Here is an 18666-nt window from a genome sequence, read left to right on the forward strand (position 1 = left end):
TTCTGCCATCTAGGGAACTTCTTGGGTTTTGATACCGCCCGAGATTTCCCCCTCTATCTTTTGTTTTGGAACGCCCACAGACCTGCCCCGCACGGACCCGGCCCGGCCTTCCTTTCTAGATGCACAATGCAGTGTGTAGCTCCTCGGGGGTCAGCAAAACGCCGCACTGGTGTAATGCCGAGCGTGCCTCAGCGCCCAAGGAGTTCCCCACCGTAGTGGGTCCACGTACAGGATCTCGAGGCCGACACCCCGGCACCGCAAGGCTCGGGCGTCCCTTCGCGTGGGGAAGCCCGGGGCCCGGTGGCCCGCGGCTGGTGCAATGACTTTGCACCGGGGCGTCCCCTCCGCGGAGGCTCGTCCTCCCGCCTCGGCCCACTGCAGTTGCACCATTCCGGCCAGCGCCACGCGCGCCTCCCCTCCCCGGCCTAGGGCTCCCGCAGCAACTCCGTCCCTGCGTCGGTCCCCGGCCCCCGACCCCCGGCCCCCGACCCGGCCCGGCCCGGCCCGGCCCGCCGCACCTTGGTCTCCTTCACGTGCTGCTTGACGCCCTCCGGGTACCACTGGACGCGCACGTAGCCGCGGCGCAGCGGGCTGGCCCGGCCCTCCTCGTGGCCCGCGCCCCCCGCCTCGGAGCAGCCCGAGCTCCCGCGGCCCTCCTCCTCGCCCTCCGAGTCCGAGTCCTCGCCGTGGATGAGGCGCACCAGCCCGAAGTGCACCGAGCCGCGGTAACGGCCCGACACCAGGTCGTGAGAGAACAGCAGCCGCTGCGAGCCGGCTTCGGGGCCGGAGTCCGAGGACGGCCCGGAGGCCGAGTCCGGGGCGGGCGCCGCGGCGGGGGCCGCGTCCGGGGTCGGGGGCGCGTCCGGGGCCTGGGCGGGAGCCGGAGCTGCGGGCGCGGGCGCTGCGGGATCCGCCATAACTGCTCTGCGCGAGTCTCGGGCGGCGGCGGCGGCGCTGCTGGCGGCGGTGGCGGCGGCGGCGGCGGTGGCGGCGGCGGCGAACGCGGCACGGGGAGGCGGGGCCAGCAGGCGCGGGGGCGGGGCCGCGGCGCGCTGACGTGGCCCTGCGTGCCGCCGTCGTCAGGGAACCGAGATGCGGTTGCTAGGAGCTCCTGCCTCGTCGCTAGGGGACGCTGGAGATGCTGCCGGGGGCGGGGGAAGAGTGGACGCCGGGAGGGAGGGGCGGGGCCGGAGAGGGTAAAAGTTAGGGGAGCAGGACTGGGTGGGGGACCCGGGAGGAGGAAGCGCAGTGGGCAGGAGAGAAAGGGGAGTGGCCGAGGTGGGGCGGAGGATGGTCCCGAGACTGTCAACAACCTTTAATGAGCCTCCTCGGCGTCTCCAGCCCAGTCCTACGCGCTGGGAGGGGTGAGGAAGAGCCGGACACCGTTCCTGTCCTCTAGGTGTTTACAGCCTAGCCGGAGAGACGACACAGATGCATATTAAATAGCTAAAACCAACTCCAGGGCAGCTTGTAAGCAAAGCTATAAAAGATTTAGAGAGCGAGCCTATCTGGAGTGTATTGTATTAGGAAATTACACACAAAGTTTGGAAGGTCATGACCCCGAAGGATCAGAAAGATAAGCAAGCATTAGTGGCCTCTCTGGTTTGGGTTTCAGAGGGACTCAGAGCTCCATGAGGCTTAGTATACATGGCGAGAGGTGGGATAGTGAGGTAGTTAGGGGTGGGGGCCGTGGATTCCAATTCCTGCTGCTGCCACTTACTAATCTTATAAAGGTAGGTAAGCTGGAAAACTTCTTTTCACCTGAATTTTCTCATCGGTAGAAGAGGGGTGGTAATACGGAACACGTCTCTTCCCGCAACTGGGAGAAACAAAGGAAACACAACCATGCCTGACATAGTTCCCTCCGTGAAGCTTAACCGTTGCTGGAACATTTCAACCCCCCTTCCTAGACCAAAATTCTAGACAGGCAGAACTGTTAAACTTACGGTTTGCTCCATATTGCCATTTTAAAATATAAAAAGTAATTATACTAATGTGTCCCTTAAGTAAGTTCCAAAAGATTTAGATAACATTCTCAGAGGACAGATTCATAATGGGTTGTTAGAAGGAAATTAAGAATACTCAGGCAATGGCCCTCATCTTTCTCAGTCAAAATCATTTTTTTCCACATTTTCTGTAAGATCATCAAAGATACATTGGTAGGATGGTTCAATATTACGATATTTGGGTTCTTTTTAAAAGGCGGGATCCCATTCTTTGAGTAGTTTACGGACTGCCAAGGCTACAGACAACACTCCTGGAAAAGTCTCAAGAACATACATGAAGCATGCGTGGCAGGCTGAGTATATGATGGGTCCTGAGCCAAGCACTTCAAGGATCTTGATGTAATATTGGGGTTGGGGTGGTTGTCAATGCATCCAGATCTTAGAAAGCTCACATACTAAGGTATAGAAAAAACAGTGGCTAAATGAGCTGAAAGGGAATTAGGATACAATTTCGGGGCAAAGCTTGGCTCACAAACCACAGCCTTTCCATCCCAGACCACCGTGCAGAGTGGCCATCTGGAGTCACCACTGGGAGGACTCCGTTCCCCACTCCGTCCCCCATAAAGACCTGGCAGGCTGAACAGCAACCATGTAGTAGCTTCAGTTCCACTTACCATGCCCCTGTCTCCTTGGCCCCATAACCTAACACCTCTAATTGACCAGGTACTGTGACAGACACATTCACATATATTATCTTATTACCACAATTGTTGACACAGATGTACGTTTTTTGTTCTGGGGGAGTTTTTTGGTTTGTTTGTTTTTTGCTGTTTTGTTTTTAAGTAACCTCTAGGCCCTACCTGGGGCTTGAACTCATGACCCCAAGATCAAGAGTTGGAGGCTACACTCACTGAGCCAGCCAGGCGCTCCGGATATAGGTGTGCATAGTAACCCCATTTTATCAATGAGGAAACAGGATCCAGGAATTCAGCGTCTAAGGTCACAACATAGTAACATGCAGGGCCAAGTTGGAATCCAGTTTTCCTGACTCCAAGTGCAGGGGCTTTTCTAGTTCCTCTGTCTAGCAAGGGTTGGGGGAGGGGGCGAGCAAGTGAGGTGAAGGGGCAGGGCAATGCAGGCCCCAAATCCTTGATGTCAAAAATCTAGTGAGTTTTGCACTCTACACCAGCTTATGCCTGTGTTCATTTTAATATAAAAAGAATGTCCTTCTTCCCTAATCATTGAGTAAAATTGGCTCTCCAGGAAGACGTGCCATGTTTATTCTCCGGCTTCTTGTAATAATGGCTAATAATAGCTCCCAGTCATTTTGCTGTAACTTAATACCAGGTACTGTACTAAGTGTTTTGCATAGATTATCCACCTCTACATAGATTAGTCCTCGGTGAGAGAGCAAGCATGAGCCCCCCTTCTGTGAAACATGCTCTGCGGCCTGCCCTCCCCCAGGAAACTGCTAGGTTGTAGGTAAGATCCCTTGGTTTCAAATGCCGATCTCTCCCTCACTAACTAACCCCCTTTTGAGCACTTGGGTCATATCCTAGGTATGCGTGTCACCCCAGTGCCTAGTACAGCGCCTGGCACAGTTCTAGTGCTCAGTGATGTGCCGTATCAGGGGTTGTCAAAGGCCTGAGATTCCTGTCCCTCCTCCCCCTATATACCCAAGGAGCTGCCCCACACTATCTCTCAGCCCTTTTGTGGCCCCAGTTTGAGCTGCATCAGAGTCCTTCTAGAAGAGGGTCAGTATATTCCTCCTCTACATCCCCCGCCCCCCAACTCAGGTCTAAGATGCTCCAGTCAAAGTTGGAGGCTTTTTTTTTTTTTTTTAAGATTTTATTTATTTATTTGACAGAGATCACAAGTAGGCAGAGAGAGAGGAAGGGAAGCAGGCTCCCCACTGAGCAGAAAGCCTGATATGGGGCTGGATCCCAGGACCCTGAGACCATGACCTGAGCTGAAGGCAGAGGCTTTAACCCACTGAGCCACCCAGGCGCCCCAAAGTTGGGGGCTTGACTCCTCCCCAGTCCCCAAGCCCCCAACCACAGTCTGCACGGCCAAGCTGGTAAGTGGGGTGAGCTGGGATGAGAGCATTGGCCGAGTTCTTATTTTCATAATTGCCGAATGAAAACAAACAGACAACAAAGAAATCCCCTTCATTCCCCAACGGAGAAACCCCCAACACCAGCCCTCTTTGGAGGATAGAGATTCTTCTCAGGAGAATTTTGCTTATTTACAAATATGCCTGCAAGAAACTGAGCTGGTCTGGCCACTCCCTTTGCTAAGGGGCTGGCAGAGTGCAGGAGGCAACCGGGCTGGCAGCACCATGAGCTGATCTCTGGGAAGCAGGCCCTGTCTTATCCCTATCTCAAACAGCCACTGGCCCATGTGGGAGCCTCAGCCTGCTTGGCCTCTCCAAGCTTCCCCCTCCGAGAGAATCCAGATGGGCCCAAAGAACTCCTTCTACCCTGGAGTGCATATTTGGAGGCTCTAGGGTGCCTTCAGCACCCGGATCTTAGGCTAGGAAGGTGGAGTGGGAGGGGCGCTCCCCTGAGGACCCGTCCCACACCCCCATCGCTAGCCTAGCTGGAGAAATGCCCATGCCTGCGGCTCCAGCTGGCAACTGCTCAAGAATCATGGGCTTTTGGAATCAAAGGGGTCCTTCTTGGGCGCCTGGGTGGCTCAGTGGGTTGAGCCGCTGCCTTCGACTCAGGTCATGATCTCAGGGTCCTGGGATCGAGTCCCGCATCGGGTTCTCTGCTCCGCGGGGAGCCTGCTTCCTCCTCTCTCTCTCTCTGCCTGCCTCTCTGCCTACTTGTGATCTCTCTGTGTCAAATGAATAAATAAAATCTTAAAAAAAAAAAAAAAGAATAAAACTGTTTAAAAAAAAAAGGGGGGGGGTCCTTCTTGCCCCTGGAGCCTTACCCCTTTTTGTGTGGATGCCCTGGGAGATCTGTGAGATTTGCCCAAGTTCACCCTGCAGTACAGTCAGGACTGGGGCCCAGAGGGGCTGGCCCTGAGCCATTCTCACTCCCGACTCAGGAATGGTTGCGGTCCATAGGGCACACTACTTTGTGCTGGGGGCACCAGACAGTTGAGCAATAAGTGAGAGCCCAGGTTTGGCAGGTGCACCCTGTCTCCCCCCTTTCTTCAGCTGCTGGGGCCAAGGACAGCACCTCCACTGAACCAGCTTGAAGGACAATCGGGGGCTGCGGTCACTCCACCACCCACCTCTTCACCACCAAGTCCCGGATCGCCGGCACCGACTCATGGGTACCTCCTGGATGACCAGCCAGATGTCCCAAATCCATTTCTCCTAAACCCATGCCTTCTCCCAGACTCCTCTTCCAAGTGGATTGCAGCGTCACTTACCTGGGTACCAAGTAGCCACCAAGGGTTAACCCTTGATCTGAAGCTCCACAGGCGATCAAAGCCCAGGTCATGGCCCCTCTACCCTCTTTCCAGGCTCCCCCCCAGGTCCAGATCGTCTCCCCTGGGGGCTGCTCCACGGGGAGATAGGGTGGCACCGTGGTGTCATGGCTAGGAGTGGGATTCCAGAATCCATGGACTTGGGTTTGAGAGGCCTGTGATGCCACCGACTCACTCTGTGACCTTGGACAAACTATTTCACTCTCTGAGACTCAGCTTTCTTTCTGTGAAATAAGAGTTACAATAGTACCTACTTCTCAGGGCTGTTGGCAGTGTAACTGGCGTGGTCTGTATACGGTGGTTTGCGTGGAGCCTGCTCAGTTAGCGGGGACTGATAAACGTTACCTGCTGGTATGAGTTCATCCCCATCTCCTGAGTGCACCGCGACTGTAGCCTCCTTGCTCTACTCCCGCCACCTATCCATCCACCACCTTGCTCCCAGGGACACTGAAAATGCAAACAGGATTCTCCAGCTTCTAGGCTTCCCATCTCTCTGCGGCTCTCCTGGTCCAGCAGAGAGTGACACAGGTAGCCCTTCTAGACTCGGTCCCCTCCACCTACCTCTAACCTTGTCTTCCAGTTCTACGCCCTGCACACATGCGCCATGCTCCAGCCCCGGCTGCGCCCCTCAGGACCCCAGGTTTTACTGCCTGGTGCCTTTTCCCTTGCTCACCATCTGCCAGGAAGTTTCAACCCCTGTTTTTACCAAAAGAATTCCTTTTCATCTCACAAAACCCAGATCGGGCCTTCTTATCCATGACATCCTCCAAGCCCTTTGTTCCCTGATGATTCTCCCCACTTACCTGGTAAGACCTGTGTGGCTGTATTGATTCCCCTCTTCATCTCTGGACCCCAGCATCCAGCACAGGTCTGACCCATAGCGCGGGCTCTAAAGATTTTTGTTGAGTGAACAAAACCAGCCAGCCAAACTTTCCCAATGGTTCGAAATGTGTCAGCAAGTCTCCAGGACACCTCTGTCTTTCCTCAAGTCTGTTGCTCTCCATGTTTGCTAGATATGGGGAGGAGCATACACATATGCCACACACACACACACACACATGCAAACATGCATACACACACTTGCTCTTTCCTCAGTTTTCAGCCTCTAGGTCTATACTGTCTGTTGTGGCAACCCCTAACCACATGTAGCCCTTGAGCCCTTAACATGTGGCTCGTCTGAATTGACATGTGTTGGAAGTGTAAAATATACACTGAATTTTGGAGACTTGTTTGGGGAGGGGGAAAGAATCTAAAATAATCTTAATTTTATAATGATTACTTGTTCAAGTGTCAATACTTTATATGTATTAGGTTAAATGAAATATATTATTAAAATCAAGTTTACCTGCTTTATTTTGGATCTTTTTCATGTGGCTACTATAAAATTGAAAATCACATTATGGGGCTCACATGACCTCTGTGTTGGCCTGCCAGGCTCCAGATGCTCTGGGAGCCGTAGGTCCCTTCTTTCTCCAGGAGGTGGCGATCCCTCCCTGCCTTTGACACCTTCCTTCCAGAAAAGTCTGGAAGGTTCCTGAGGAAACAGCCTGTGTCATCTTTCAGATATCAAACCCCAAATAAGGATGGGGCTCTGCTCAACCATGCACCGAGGCCAACCTATTTATGCAAATGAGGCTTCAAAATAAATCCATAGGAAGTCAAGAAGCTAAATGCCATTCTACTCAACAGAAGAATCAAGACCTAGTTGATAGACACCTGATCTGGGCGGGGAGGGGCACATGGCCCCACTTTCAACCTGATCTCTGTTCTCCAGAGGTTTTTAAAGCCCATGGGGTGGGGTGGGGGGCACCTGGGTGGCTCAGTGGATTAAGCCTCTGCTTTCGGCTCAGGTCATGATCTCAGGGTCCTGGGATCGAGCCCCATGTCGGGCGCTCTGCTCAGCAGGGAGCCTGCTTCCCTCTCTCTCTGCCTGCTGCTCTGCCTACTTGTGATTTCTCTCTCTGTCAAGTAAGTAAATAAAAATCTTACGAAAAGTAAATAAATAAAGCCTGTCGGGGAGATGGGCATCAGTGGACACACTGTGCGCCCAGCCCGAGTCCACCTTCTGATTCTAGGAACCCTTCCCCCAGCTGCCAGGCAGTGGCTGCTGAAACTGAAGGCTTTGGTACCTTTTCAGGGATTGCCCTTGGCTGCAAAAAGGTGCCTCACCCATCCAATGACTCTCCTTAAGGAGGAGCAAAGCCCAGCCTCTCACCTCCATTCAGGATCCCTCGAAAGGGGAACCCCAGCTTCAGAGCTTCTCCTGGGATCAGCTGAGGTCTCCACCGGAACTGGGTCTTCACGGTTTTTTTTTTTTTTTGTATTTTTAAAGATTTTATTTATTTATTTGACAGAGAGAGATGACAAGCAGGCAGAGAGGCAGGCAGAGAGAAAGGAGGAAGCAGGCTCCCTGCCGAGCAGAGAGCCCGACTTGGGGCTCGATCCCAGGACCCGGGATCACGACCCGAGCCGAAGACAGTGGCTCAACCCACTGAGCCACCCAGGCGTCCCATTCATGGTTTAATGCCCTCTGCCCACCTCTGCTGACCTTGCTCCCTGATGGCACTTCTGGTAGGTGTCTTCACGCAGATCTGAGCCTCTAAGTCTATTTCCTGGGGAGTCTGACCCATAAGCATTGGTGCCGAGTGTGGTGGGAGGCAACAGACTCTAAAGTGGGTTCTAGGGACGCCTGGGTGGCTCAGTTGGTTAAGCAGCTGCCTTCGGCTCAGGTCATGATCCCAGCGTCCCGGGATCGAGTCCCACATCGGGCTCCTTGCTCAGCAGGGAGCCTGCTTCTCCCTCTGCCTCTGCCTGCCATTCTGTCTGCCTGTGCTCACTCTCTCCCCCTCTCTCTCTCTGATAAATAAATAAAATCTTTAGAAAAAAAAAATAAATAAAGTGGGTTCTAGAGCCTGCTCACTTTTCCTGTTAATGAGGATCCCCACCGTGGTGGGAGGAGTAGTATTCTGGGTCCTAGCACATGACAGTGGTGCAATCATTACAACTTTGGTGGACAGTGACCTAGTGGAAGGAACTGTGGGTGGGGGAAGCCAACAGTGAGTGTCAGGCACCTGCCGCGTATGGGAGAGCAGTCCTTATAAGGACGATGGGACCTCATGACTATTGCTGGGGGCCGTCGCCCTGGAGAAAAACAGCGAAAAGCTGTGGGTGATGGGTCACCAATAGAAGGCTCAGTATTAAAGCTGGAGGGTCTCGGGGTGCCTGAGTGGCTCTGTGGTTTAAGCCTCTGCATTTGGATCAGGTCATGATCTCAGGGTCCTAGGATGGAGCCCTGCATCAGGCTCTTTGCTCAGTGGGGAGCCTGCTTCCCCCTCTCTCTCTGCCTGCCTCTCTGCCTACTTGTGATCTCTGTCTGTCAAATAAATAAATAAACTCTTGGGAAGAAAAAAAAAAAAAAGCCAGAGGGTCTTCTTGGCAGCATGTAGTGAAACTCACCTCCTGAAGTTAGCGAACAGAGAAAACTAGAGAAGCAGTTTCCAGACTTACTTAATAAGGGCAACAGGCCCCTAGAGGAGGTTGAATTCCCAGCCTTAGTGAGCCAGCAATGCCAAGGAGGACCCTCACTGGGAAGAGGGGGGACTCTGAGACATCTGGGGAAATCTGGGTCTCTGGACTCAAAAATCTCAAAGTGCCAGGTTCTCCTTGAGCCTTCTGGACCCTCATAGCCGTGGCCCCCTCTTAAGTGACCCCCTCCTGCCTGGCACAGGTTAGTGCTTTCTCCTTGCCTGAAGATGGAACTCCTCCCTGTGAGACAGACGCTAACCCTCCCCCGACCGGAGGATCTACTCCAGCTCCTCTCTCTGTCCCAGATCAATGACTTGGTCTAAATCACAACTCAACTCGGAGGGTAGCTCGCCGGGCCACTGAAAGGGAGAAAAAAGTTGTCCCCGGAAGGGGCTGCAGGTCCCAGCCAATGTTGCCGACAGGAGCTGGGAGAATGTGGGGCTGCAGTCAAGGGTACTGGGTCAGGAGAGGCAGAACATTAAGTTGGGCAAGGCTAGAGTGTTGTTCTGGGAACGCTTTTCCCTGCCGCAAGATTTATCTCCCTGGCAAGGCCCCCGGAAGTCGGTGCTAGCACTCTGCTGGGGCAGCTCTTGGCAGCTTGATGAAAATGATCCCAAGCTCCCACCCCTTGGCTGGCAGGACTGCCCTCCGCTTGCTCAGGAAGCTTGTCTCTACCAAGGTCAATGCAGGGCAGAAGGTCTGCCCCCTGCCGTGGGCTGGGCGTCTCTGCAGGGCTTCCTGGCTCCTGAGCTCCCACAACAGGGGCTGAGGCCTCTGTGGCAACCCATCACGGCGGCATCATCTCATTGGCATCATCGTAGCTGCCCTTTCCCTCTGCCCAGGGCTGCTTCCCCTGCCCCCCCCCCGGACCCCCGAGAGGCGCTGCTGCTGAAAGCGCTTCCCGCAAACCTCCTGCGCGGTCCTCCATCCCAGGTTGTGTTTCCTGGGGAACCTGCTTCTAACAGGTGAAGGTTGAAAAGGTAAATACAATTAGGCAAAAGGTGCTCAGAGCCAGGTGTGCAGGGCAGACCTTAGGGCCAGAAAAGGAGTTGATAGAAAGAAACCACCCTCAAAACCACCAAACACTGGGGCGCCTGGGTGGCTCCGTCATTAGGCTCTGCCTTCGGCTGGGGTCATGATCCTGGGGTCCTGGGATCGAGCCTGCATCGGGCTCCCTGGTCAGCGGGGAGCCTGCTTCTCCCTCTCCCACTCCCCCTGCTTGTGTTCCCTCTCTCACTGCCTCTCCCTCTCTGCCAAATGAATAAATAAAAAAACAACAACAAAAAGCCCACCAAAAGCTGGTCGCGCAGACACCATTAGGGAGAGCAGCCTTCCCTGCCTGTTATGGCCTTTCCGCGGCTCTGCATGGAAAGCTGGGGTCTCAGAAACGTCATCAGGGTGTCTCTGGGCCCGGTCTCTCAGGGCACCCATCTCTCAGTCTCCCTCAGGTCAGCTCCCCTGGGCCCTGCCGTGGGGTCACACTGAGGGGAGGAGAGAGGTCCTGGGCCCGGGTGGATGCTGACGGCCACACCAGGCCAGGCTCCGCAGGTTATCAGAGTTGTTACGGCGCTGGGGGCAGGAGAGTGGGGGCTGGAGGAATACTGTGGGGGTGCAGGAAGTCGTCTCCAGGCCCCAGACACGCCAATGGGTCAGCGTATCTTCAACAGACAGCCTCTGCCCTGTGACCTCTGTTCTGTCACTATGAGTCGGCTCCCCTGCATCTGGCCTCCCTCCCCACCCCCTCTCTCCTGAAGGACTTAAAGGCCACCAGGGGCCTCCTTTTTAAGAGCATCTGAGACCTTTTCTCCTTTTTGTCTGCGTTTGACACTGCTGACCCCCATCCCTTGGATTCTGGGACATGTCTTCAGTCTCACCTTTCTTCCTGCTAATGTCTCCTTCCCCCCACCACTGCCCTGAAGAGCAGACATCCCTTAGCTTTCCAGTAGCACCATGCAGCTCCTCTCAACACTCTTCCTACACCGAGACCTCTGTTGTCTACTTGATCATGAGGACAGCCGCCTCCGTGCCTGTGATCATTACTGCTGCGGATTGCTGGTGGGATAGGGACTCAGTTGGGTCAGAGGTGAGGCTGTGTGGGGACAGGTGGGGAGTTTGGTAACATGGGCCTCTGGTGGGGGGGAGAGATCTCTATGTACCTTGCATAATCTGGCTCCAAACGCATAGAATGTTCTGGAGCCCTGAAACAGAGCCAAGCCACAGCCCATGGTTCACTTGGGACCAAAGAGCCTTGTGGGAGAGAACTGGAACCCAGCCCATAGCTGTCATTCGGACGTGCATGGACCTGTCTGGTGGACTAGGAGGCCAGAACGGAGGAAGTGAGGGTAGCACCCCTAAGGGGAGCGGTGCTGGGAGAAGCAGTGTGGTTTGGAGGCCAACGGGCAGAAGCAGAGCTGGGGAGCAGTGGTTATGACAGGACCCTCTCCAGGGAGCTGGTTCTGGAAGGAGAAGACTGGCATAAAAAGCAAAACTGTATCAGTAGGTGGTCTCACATGAAGCACCCCGAACCAATGGTCCCTACGCGGGACATTGGATTACACGGACTGTACATCAGATACGCAGCTCATCTGTGGTTCTGCCCGTGATGTCCCCTGTGATGACTCTCAGATAGATGGCACTCTTCTCTTGCCCCCTGAGTCTGGACAGAGCCTCAGAACCTGCTGGGGGGGGGGGGTGGTTCAAGGGCCAGGGGCGCAGGACGCTCTGAGATGAGTCTGTGCCTCTGAGGGCAGTGCATTTCTCCCCAGGGGCCCGTGGTGGGACCTATATTGTCCCAGCTTCATGGGACATCCAGCCTGGGGTGGAGGTCGGGGCTCTTGGTTGGTTTTACGTGTAAGTGCTCTGCCAAAGACTGCAATTGCAAAAGGGTACAAGGTTTGAACCCCTGCTCTCTGCACATGGCTAGCCGGGCATACTCTTTCCCCACAAGGAAGACCAATAAGATACCAAATTACAGCTCCGAGAATGCGCACTTTCTCAAAAAAACAAAAAAACAAAAAAAACAACTCCACACCAAAGTGGGGCTCTAACTCATGACCCAGAGATCAAGAGTCACATGCTCTACTGACTGCGCCAGCCAGATGCCCCTAAAAACTTCTTTTCTACTTTGAATAGGGTTGACATATAATGTTGCATTAATGCGAGGTGGAAATCAGAATTTTGGATAAACAATTTTTTAGTAAAAGTATGTCCCAAATATCACATGGGACAAAGTTATCTTAAAAAATTACTTGTGAGGGTGCCTGGGTGGCTCAGTGGGTTAAAACCTCTGCCTTCCGCTCAGGTCATGATCTCAGGGTCCTGGGATCAAGCCCCGCGTTGGGCTCTCTACTTGGAGGGGAGCCTGCTTCACCCCTTCTCTCTCTGTCTGCCTCTCTGACTACTTGTGATCTCTGTCAAATAAATAAAATCTTAAAAAAAATAAAATTACTTGTGGGGCACCTGTTTGGCTCAGTCAGCGGATCGTTGTAGCTCTTGATCTCAGGACGGTGAGTTTGAGCCCCACGTTGGGTGCAGAGATTACTTAAAAATAAAATCTTTTTTTTAAGATTTTATTTATTTATTTGACAGAGAGAGATCCCAAGCAGGCAGAGAGACAGACGGGGCGGGGTGGTGAAGCAGGCTCCCCGCCGAGCTCCAGCCCAGGATACTGGGATCATGACCTGAGCTGAAGGCAGAGGTTTAACCTACTGAGCCACCCAGGCGTCCCTTAAAAATAAAATCTTAAAAAAAGGTTGTTTACCTAAAATTTGAATTTCAACGGGGCTTCCTGAATTTTTATTTGCTAAATAAGGCAACCTCATTCAGTAGGTCCATCTCCTGAGGCTACTCCGCAGGCCAGATGAATTTGATGACAGCCCCTGGGGGAGTGTGCTCTGGAGTCAGGACACAGTTAGCTTCAGAAATGCTTTAGCAGATTATCACTCAGCAAGGCTGGGACTAGAAACACATGAAGTCACTCTCCATCTTGGTGTTTGACATTTTTTTTCTAGGAGTGTATTTTTGGGGCACCTGGGTGGGTTCAATCGGTTAAACATCTGACTCTTGGTTTTGGTTCAGGTTGTTGGGTCATGACCTGAGCCAAAACGAGGCTCCCTGCTCAGCAGAAGTCTGCTTGTCTCCCTTTCTCTCTGCCCCTCCCCCAGCTTGTGCCATTTCCTCGCTCTAAAATAAATAAATAAATCTTTAAAAAAAAATTAGGGGCACCTGGGTGGCTCAATGGGTTAAACTCTGCCTTCAGCTCAGGTCATGATCTCAGGGTCTGGGGATCGAGCCCCGCAGTTGGACTCTCTGCACAGCAGGGAGCCTGCTTCCCCCTCGCTCTGTCTCTGCCTACTTGTGATCTCTCTGTCAAATAAATAAATAAAATATTTTTTTAAAAAGATTTTATTTTTGGGGCGCCTGGGTAGCTCAGTTGTTAGACATCTGCCTTCGGCTCAGGGCATGATCCCAAGGTCCTGGGATGGAACTCCCTGCGCAGTGGGAGGCCTGCTTCTCCCTCTCCCACTCCCCCTGCTAGTGTTCCCTCTTTTGCTGTGTCTCTCTCTGTCAAATGAATAAATAAAATCTTTTTAAAAAATTATTATTATTATTATTTTAATTTTAAGCAGTCTGTGCACCCAATGCGGGATTTGAATTTGCAGCCAGAAGATGAAGAGTCACGTGCGCCACAAACGGAGTCAGCCCCGCGCCCCGGGTCGGTTCTCCTAACTTCCCTGTAGAGGGCGCCCTTCTCTCCGTGCTCGTCCACCCCGCACGCCCCTCATCTCTTTCTTTCCCTCCCAGGCGCCTTGTCCTGTTACTCCAGTTGACCAGGATAGACCACCTTCGCTCGCCCTCCCCTGCCCCCCACGGGGGTTCGGATCCCCCGGTCTAGTCATGTTGAGTGTACTGTCTTGTCTTGCTTTCTGAGGTTCCACGTGTCTGGGGATGTTTTCCGCGAAGAGTAGGGCCCTCACGGCCGATCCGTAACCTGCTCTTCTCCGGCGGGCCGTGAGGGGGCGCAGTGGAGCCTCAGGTCTACGAAGGATGGAGAAGGTCTTTACCTTAGACCTTGAGGTTGGAGGCGGGGGTGCCCAGCCCAGGTCCTGACCAAGCCCCCAGAGCCAAGCCTGAGAGCTCAGTCATAGGTTCCGGGAAGCAGCTTGGTAGCAGTTGAGGTGGGGGTGTGGTAAGCTCTGTGGGTTTTGCTGGGCCTCAGGCAGCAGAGCGGCCCTAGGAGGGGAGGACCCCACAGACAGAAGTGTGGGTGCTGGGAGGGGGGCCTTCTGGGCTGGCCTGGGGTCACCGCAGTGTCAGAGCCGTATAAGCGACCCCGGAATCATGGTCAAGAGCAGGAGTTGGCCCGGCCTTGAGGGTGTAGAAGCCAGGCCCTGGCAGGGCAGGGAGTGCGGTGGCAGGAGCGAGGGGGTGAGTGCTGGCCAGGGAGGGGCTCAGGGCTGTGGGAGGGGTGTGGGCCGGAGGGAAAGCAGAGAAGCCAGGGCTGCCTTCGGGTCTGAGGGCCTGGAGGGGGTAAGAATGAAGAGCTGGAGGCAGTCGCCTGGGGTTCAAGGCTCCCAAGGGAGAACTCCCATCAGCTGCTGCGTGACTCTGGGGCTGCCTTGGCCGTGGGGCAGAGCCAAGGTCATTGGTAATCAGGGACATTGGGTGAAACAAGGTCTGCGATATTTAAGTAAACTTCAAGTAGAGCATGCAGAAACTAAAGTGCACAAATTGGGCGCCTGGGTGGCTCAGTGGGTTAAGCCGCTGCCTTCGGCTCAGGTCATGATCTCAGGGTCCTGGGATCGAGTCCCGCATCGGGCTCTCTGCTCAGCAGGGAGCCTGCTTCCCTCTCTCTCTCTGCCTGCCTCTCCGACTACTTGTGATTTCTCTCTGTCAAATAAATAAATAAAATCTTAAAAAATAAAAAAAATAAAAAAATAAAGTGCACAAATTAGCAGCCTGCTGAGTTCCCACCACCTTCCTCCTTCAGCGGAAGAGCTGAATGTTGGGGGCGCCTGGGCGGCCCCCAGGTGAGGCGTCTGTCTTCGGCTCCGGTCGTGATCTCGGGGTCCTGGGATCGAGCCCTGCGTTGGGCTCCCCACTCAGCAGGGAATCTGTCTCTCCCCCTCTCTGCCCCTTGCCCCACTTGAGGTCTCTCTGTCTCTCAAATAAATAAATAAAATCTTAAAAAAAAAAAAAAAGAACTGAATCTTATGTCACCAGCACCCCAGAAGTCCCCCCCTGGGCGACCGCTGCCTCCCATACACAGATTAGAACAGACTCCAGGGACTCAGAACTCCTCTTGTTGGGGGCTTCTTTCCTTCCCTGTTGCACAGACGAGGGTCTCGGTGACGCCATGTGTCCTCAGGGTCCTTTGCTCTCACAGCTGGATGAGTTCGCTAAGGAGCTAGGGAACTAATTCCCTAGTCCCTTACTGCTGATGGTCATTTGGGCTGTTCCCAGTTGGGGAAGCTTCTAGCTCTATCAGCGTTCGAGTGGGGATTGTGGGTCTCAGGGTGTAAGCCCCAATGTCGCAGGTACTGCAAGGTCTTCCAAAGTGGCGGCTGCACCCCCTCGGGGTTCTTTAAGTACCCCAGGGTAATGGCAGGTGTGGGAGACCAGGCAGGGTACCGGGAGATGGGAGGAGGGCGCGAGTCGCGAAGGACCTCTTGCTTGTCTGGGTTGGTTTTTGCTACAGGTGACCAGCTAGTACGCAGAAGGACTTGACTCTCACGTCTGGATCTGGGGGAAGGACCTCCGAGGTGGGGGTGTCCGAGCTTCCAGAGCACAAAGGGTGAATGCCCAGGCCCCGCCAGGCAGAGCCGGAACAGAGATTAGAGCTGGACCCCTGAGGTTTAGCCCTGTGTGCCTCCCCCAGATTCCAGGCCCTCGGTCAGTCACTGTAATCCCCCGCGTGCAATGTGTCACTCTGTTTGACCCTCAGCAGGCGGGGACAGGGCAGCGGCACAGCCGTGCAGGCTCCGTCCTGCTGGTGTAACACAGAGGCGGGGCAGGGATTATAAATCGGAGAGAACATCCCATGTTCCCCAGTGACATCTCAGCAGCCAAGAGGACCGAAGTCCCAGATTTCCCTGCCTCCCTCGACTGCTGACGACCTCCAGGGTGAGTGGCTCTGCGGTGGAAACATTGGGACCCTGCTCAGAGTCCTGGTAAGGGCCCCCCCATCTCCCACTCCCCCCCAACCCCGGGCTCCCAGCCTTCCGGAACAGGAGCTACCCTGCTTGGGGCCTCTGGGCATAGGGAGAAAAAGTGGAGGAGAGAGGGCAAGACCATCATGGGAGAGAGGTCCAAGGCGCCATAGGGACCCAGTCAGATGCCCTCCAGCGCTGCTCCTCCCTACCTCCCCAGACGCCCCCCATCTTCCCGCTGCCCTCATGTGTGCGTGGTCCAGTCCGAGGCCCTCTGAGTAAACATGAAGGCTCCTTGAGAACCCACTCGACTAAGGGTCTTTTTCTCCAGGGCCGATGGCTGAAGCAGCCTAAGAAGCTGGACCCACTCCATCTTTCACAGGCAAAGGACGGGGAAGCCCCTTTCTAGGCAGGTGAGACAGACCGACCCACGCCTCTCATCGTTGTTAGACGTGGTCAGTGGCCACCCCTCCCACCGCCTCCTGAGACTTAGATGTACCCGGAGGTCAATGAGGGCAGGATCCGGAGGTTTAGAAGGGCTGCTCCATGGGTACTTCTGGCTGAGATGGAAAGATGGGGACAGGGTACCAACATTTTACAGCTCCCAGAATCCGCACTGGGTGGGACTCGCCCAAACCCAGGTCCGGCTACCAAAGAGGCAAGAGATGAGGTGCACCCCCACCCTGGCCTGCTCCTGTTGAAGACCGCACCCGTGACCCTCACTCCTCTCTGGTAACAGGTGCCAGAGGGCCCTTTTAGGTGACAAAGGCCACTTCTGAAGTTGGGGCATCCCCAGGAGACACCAGCAGCCAAGATGTCCACACAGAGCACACCCGACCCGGAGCCCGAGGCCTCGGACCTGCAGTCTGGGACCCCAGAGGCCCCTGGCCGCCAGCGGCGCCACACGCTTCCCGCCAGTGTGTTCCGCTGCCTCACTGCGGAAGATGCCGCTGGCGTGTTTGAGATCGAGCGCGAAGGTGAGCGGACCCCGCCGGGGGTCTGAATGCCGACGCACTCTGCCACGGCTGCCCTTTGGGGAGGAGCCCCTGTCCTCGGTGGCTGGGCCCCTGGAGGAGCAGATTGGCCGTGCATTTCTGTGTGTGTGTGCGTGCGTGGGTGTTCAAGAAGGCGGGGATGGGAACCACCCTGGATCCCATTTTCCTGTGGGAGAGGGTGATGGTGGGGGGCTGGGAGGTGTGGTGGGGGAGACCCCGCCCGGGGCTGCCGAGCTGATGCTTGCTGCCACCGAGTCACCCGCCGCGCCTCCCCCTGCAGCCTTCATCTCCATCTTGGGCACCTGCCCCTTATATCTGGACGAGGTCAAGCATTTCCTGACCCTGTGTCCAGAGCTGTCCCTGGGCTGGTTCCAGGAGGGGTGCCTCGTAGCCTTCATCATCGGCTCGCTTTGGGACCAGGAGAGACTCACTCAGGTGAGGGCAGGCTGGGGCTGGGATGCCCGACTGCTGGGAAACTTCTGGAAGGGAGGCTGCCACCCCCGAGGCCCTGGCTGCTCTTGCTCAGGAGGCAGAGGAGCCCAGGGCCTGGAATGTCTTCCTCTGGTCTTCTCCCGGGTCAAAGGACTTTGGGGCTCAAAGGCCTTCAGGAAGGGTCCTCCAACGGGCGGAGGGTAGGGTACCCACTGGGGGCCCTCCACAGGTGGGAAGGAGCTCCGTTCGGAGGCACTCGGGAGACACTTGCTCCTGGCCCGGCGGGGGTAGCTGGGGAGCCAAGGATGGGCAGAGACGGAGCCGGACTCACATCCCTGCTCATTCCCAGGAGTCGCTGATGCTGCACCGGCCGGGGGGCCACACTGCCCACCTGCACGTGCTGGCCGTGCACCAAGCTTGCCGGCGCCAGGGCAAGGGCTCCACACTGATGCGGCGCTACCTGCAGCACTTGGGCGGCCAGCCGACGGTGAGCCGGGCCGCGCTCATGTGCGAGGACAGACTGGTGCCCTTCTACCAGGGATTCGGCTTCAGCCCCGTGGGCCCCTGCGCCATCACCCTGGGCCCGCTTGCCTTCACGGAGCTCCAGTGCTCCATGCGAGGCCACGCGTGCCGGCGTCGGAACAGCGGCTGCTGAGCCCGGCGCCCTGCCCTCCCGGCTGCCGCCCCACGGCACCCATGGCCACATGCTGGGCTGCGGGGAGGCAGGCTGGGGCTCCCACCCGGCCCCAGGGTCCCCTTCTCTGCCCAGCCCAGGCTGCCTGCCGAACGGTGCCGGAGGTGGGGCTGGGTTGGGAACTGGGGACAGCAGGTGTCCCCGGACCACCTCGGTGACTCCCTCATTCTCGGGAACCAAAGGGGGACCCTCTGGGCAGACAGCCTCCTTCTCCCCAGCCTCAGGGATTCCCCTTCTCGTCCTCGGCCCCGGAATAGGGGGGAGCTGGGCGCAGGGCAGTGCGGGGGTTATCTCCCAGCTCCCCCCATGGGCCCCCCACCGCTCGCCTCAGATACCCCGGATCCTCTTCCCTCTAATAAATAAAGAGTTGTGCTGCATACCCTCCCAGGAGGCTTCCTGTGTGGGGTGAGGGCTGCGGGTGAGGTACGGTGAACGGACGAGGGCTGTGCCTCCCCTCTGCCGCCGTCTCTGCCGGGGCAGCCAGC

The 18666-nt window shown here is 55.7% G+C and overlaps 2 protein-coding genes across 3 annotated transcripts in view; one reads left to right on the forward strand and one right to left on the reverse strand.

The window, feature by feature from the left end:
• UBE2O (ubiquitin conjugating enzyme E2 O) overlaps positions 1-1001 on the reverse strand; it is a 56507-nt gene extending 55506 nt beyond the window's left edge. The window contains exon 1 of one of the 2 annotated variants that reach the window (XM_032319820.1): positions 519-1001. In XM_032319820.1, the coding sequence (XP_032175711.1) occupies positions 519-917 (399 nt within the window). In that variant the 5' untranslated portion in view covers positions 918-1001. The remainder of the gene's footprint in view (positions 1-518) is intronic. The other variant, XM_032319819.1, reaches the window with a different exon arrangement.
• A 212-nt stretch (positions 1002-1213) lies between these two features.
• Positions 1214-18552, forward strand: AANAT (aralkylamine N-acetyltransferase). Its single transcript, XM_032320732.1, has 7 exons — positions 1214-1733; positions 13843-13967; positions 15859-16034; positions 16392-16473; positions 16800-17037; positions 17336-17490; positions 17837-18552. Exons 5-7 carry the CDS (start codon positions 16875-16877, stop codon positions 18140-18142), a joined length of 624 nt encoding a protein of 207 aa, XP_032176623.1. The 5' UTR covers positions 1214-1733; positions 13843-13967; positions 15859-16034; positions 16392-16473; positions 16800-16874; the 3' UTR covers positions 18143-18552.
• Positions 18553-18666: the final 114 nt, after the last annotated feature.

The sequence above is a fragment of the Mustela erminea genome, chromosome 18 (genome assembly GCF_009829155.1).
Source record: "Mustela erminea isolate mMusErm1 chromosome 18, mMusErm1.Pri, whole genome shotgun sequence".
NCBI classification, from domain to species: Eukaryota; Metazoa; Chordata; class Mammalia; order Carnivora; family Mustelidae; genus Mustela; species Mustela erminea.

Bases quoted from the DNA above. Each gene is read 5' to 3' on its own strand.
- AANAT (XM_032320732.1), top strand. From the start codon at position 16,875: ATGTCCACACAGAGCACACCCGACCCGGAGCCCGAGGCCTCGGACCTG. The intron at 17,038-17,335 runs GTGAGCGGACCC...CTCCCCCTGCAG, and splicing joins GTTTGAGATCGAGCGCGAAG to CCTTCATCTCCATCTTGGGC. The intron at 17,491-17,836 runs GTGAGGGCAGGC...GCTCATTCCCAG, and splicing joins ACCAGGAGAGACTCACTCAG to GAGTCGCTGATGCTGCACCG.